Raw genomic sequence first — 2,658 nt, forward strand, 5'->3', positions numbered from 1 at the left:
ACCGGCCTGAATGGTGGTGGTACAGTACACTGTTGCTTGATCAGGGTGCTGGTTACAAGCATGTTTAGTTTGGGAAAATTCATCAAGCCATGTATTTATGATATGTGACTTTTTCTGTTTGTATGTTATATTTCGTCACAAAGTTTACAAAAGGGAGCTGCTCTGGCTGAAGCCATGGGAGGGACCAGCCTAAAAGCCCATCCACAGCTGTGCCCTTATCCTCCACACAGTCCCTGAAAGATTCCCAAGGGAACCTAAAGTCCCTTAGAGCATAGCTTGAAATCAAAGATCTGTCCCAACAGAGAGTCAGTGACTTATCCAAGGCTCCACACAGCCAGCGCCAGAACCCAAGTCTCCTGATTCCTGGGCCAGGGCTCTGCCCACTTCCTTTGCTGAAGGGCCAGTGCCATGAGTGAGGACAGGGGCAGCTTGTCAGCTTCCAATCCCCTCTCCACTCCCTTACTTGGGTCTTGGGAAGAGGGCCAAGATACTGGTGTTGGTGAGCCTTTTCTCATCCTGGAGCAACTTCCTTTCTGGGAAACTGGGTGTCTCCTTCTGAGCAAAGACAATAAAATTCATCTGAGGGGCCAAAGGAGCAGGGCTTCTCCTGTCCCAAACGGATGGCATCACGTGGCTCCAAGGTCAGCAGTCCAGGAAAATCCCAGCCCTTGCACACTCTGTCTCCCACGCCCATCTACTCGCTCACCCTGACGTACTCAGCCACCCCAACCCACCTTGGACATTCACTGTCGCCTACTCCCTGGCACACTTCTTTCGCCCTCAGCTTCTGCCACCTCTCCGTGGGCAATATTGCCAGCCTTTCCCTAATCCCAGAGCTGCAGCCTTGTTCTGTCACTCACCCCAAACCTGTCCCTGTACCATGTCCCTGGGGCCACTGAAATTCCAGGCAGTGGGTGAAGAAGACGAGGAGGATGAGGAAGAAGAGAGCCTGGACTCTGTGAAGGCACTGACGGCCAAGCTGCAGCTGCAAACTCGGCGGCCCTCATATCTGGAGTGGACAGCCCAGGTCCAGAGCCAGGCCTGGCGCAGGGCCCGAGCTGGGCCTGGGCCGGGGGAACCTGGGGCCATCTGCGGCTTCGACTCAATGGACTCTGCCCTTGAGTGGCTCCGGCGGGAGCTGGTGAGTCTGGTGGGGTGGGCAGCCTTTCAGAGGGCCTTAGGTGTAATCCTCCAAGACCACAGGTGTGGAGCAGGGATGAGAAAGGACCCCAGCTGCAGCAACTGCCCATTCTTGTGGCTGTGTTCAGGCGCTGAGGAGCCAGGAATGCATTTATTCAGTGTTTTATTCAGGGAGACTTGCTGAAGGATTCCATTCAATCTATTGGCCTTGTGCTCCTGTGGTTGATGGGACAAAGCCTGCCTTTCAGGTCACCGGTTATAGATGGGGAGGGCCAGGGCTCCCCCACTCTGGGAATTGCTATACCCAAAGATACTGTGAAGTACAAAATGAGGCACTGACCACGCTGGAGGCAGAATCTGAGGAGGCGAATGTTGAATAGGTGGCTCTTAACTAGTACAAGTATCAAGAGGCCCAGGCTCCCAATTGGAGATTCCACTTAGTTATCTGGAATGGGGCCCCAGGCACCTGTTTTTGTTTAATAATGGCTTCGTAGCTTGTTTTTAGAACCACCTGGGCGGAGCAAGGACGGAGAGATGGGGAGGGAGGGGTTAAACTGGGATGAGAAGTGGTGTGGAGGACGCAGCCAGTGCAAAGACCCAGGGTGTTGACGGGAAGGAAAGAAAGGAACACAGCGCGGCTGAGGGCCGGTGCAGCCCGCTAATGCCCCCTCTCGACCGCAGCGGGAGATGCAGGCTCAGGACCGGCAGCTGGCGAGGCAGCTGCTTCGCCTGCGGGCCCAGCTGCACCGGCTGAAGGTGGACCAAGCCTGTCATCTGCACCAAGAGCTGCTGGACGAGGCCGAGCTGGAGCTGGAGCTGGAGCCGGGGGCAGGCCTTGCCCTGGCCCCTCCGCTGCGGCACCTCGGCCTTACACGCATGAACATCAGTACTCGGCGCTTCACCCTCTGCTGAGGGGAACCTGCGTGCCTACTGAGCCACCGGCTACCCTTTCCCCAGCCCACCTGGACAGGGGGAAGCAACGGGTGCCCCAGAGGCGCCAGCACCTGGCAGGGGTGGGGGTTGGTGGGTACACTCAGCTCTGGGAGCATCAAGCGCCAGCCAGCATCCTCTTCCTGCTACTGCCCCAGCTGTGTGACGGGAGGGGCAGCGGGGGTGGTGGAGTAGATTACAGGCCCCCAGGCTCCTCAATAAATACCCTCTCTGCTTCCCATCAAGATCTCTTTTCATTTTTTTGGGCCAAGGTCTCTGAGTGTCTTCTGTTGCTGGGACCAGGGTTTCCATTGCAAGAGAGAAGGTCAGGGTTGGGGGTAGACATGAACTAATCGATCCCCATCTCCACATCTCTAGCTCTAGCTTTCTGTCTTGTCAAGAGCAGAACTGGGAAAGAACTTAAAATCCTAAATGACCCCCGTGGAAGGTGACTTTGATAAATGGGTAGCTGAAGAATGCGGGATCTGAGAGACCCAGATTCAAAGCCAGCCCCGCCATTTATTTCCATCAGACCTTGAGGCGGTCCCTTAATTTCTGAATCTGTTTCTTTACCTCTAAAATACAAGT

At 55.5% G+C, this 2,658-nt stretch overlaps 1 protein-coding gene across 1 annotated transcript; it reads left to right on the forward strand.

The window, feature by feature from the left end:
- The first annotated feature begins 693 nt into the window (after positions 1-693).
- FAM167B (family with sequence similarity 167 member B) lies at positions 694-2,236 on the forward strand. The gene is made up of 2 exons (XM_054571525.1): positions 694-1,141; positions 1,822-2,236. The coding sequence occupies exons 1-2, from the start codon at positions 881-883 to the stop codon at positions 2,050-2,052; spliced, it is 492 nt and encodes a 163-aa protein (XP_054427500.1). The 5' UTR covers positions 694-880; the 3' UTR covers positions 2,053-2,236.
- Positions 2,237-2,658: the final 422 nt, after the last annotated feature.

Source organism: Pteronotus mesoamericanus, unplaced genomic scaffold, assembly GCF_021234165.1.
Source record: "Pteronotus mesoamericanus isolate MK-2021 breed Mesoamerican mustached bat unplaced genomic scaffold, CSHL_Meso_final contig_221, whole genome shotgun sequence".
NCBI classification, from domain to species: domain Eukaryota; kingdom Metazoa; phylum Chordata; class Mammalia; order Chiroptera; family Mormoopidae; genus Pteronotus; species Pteronotus mesoamericanus.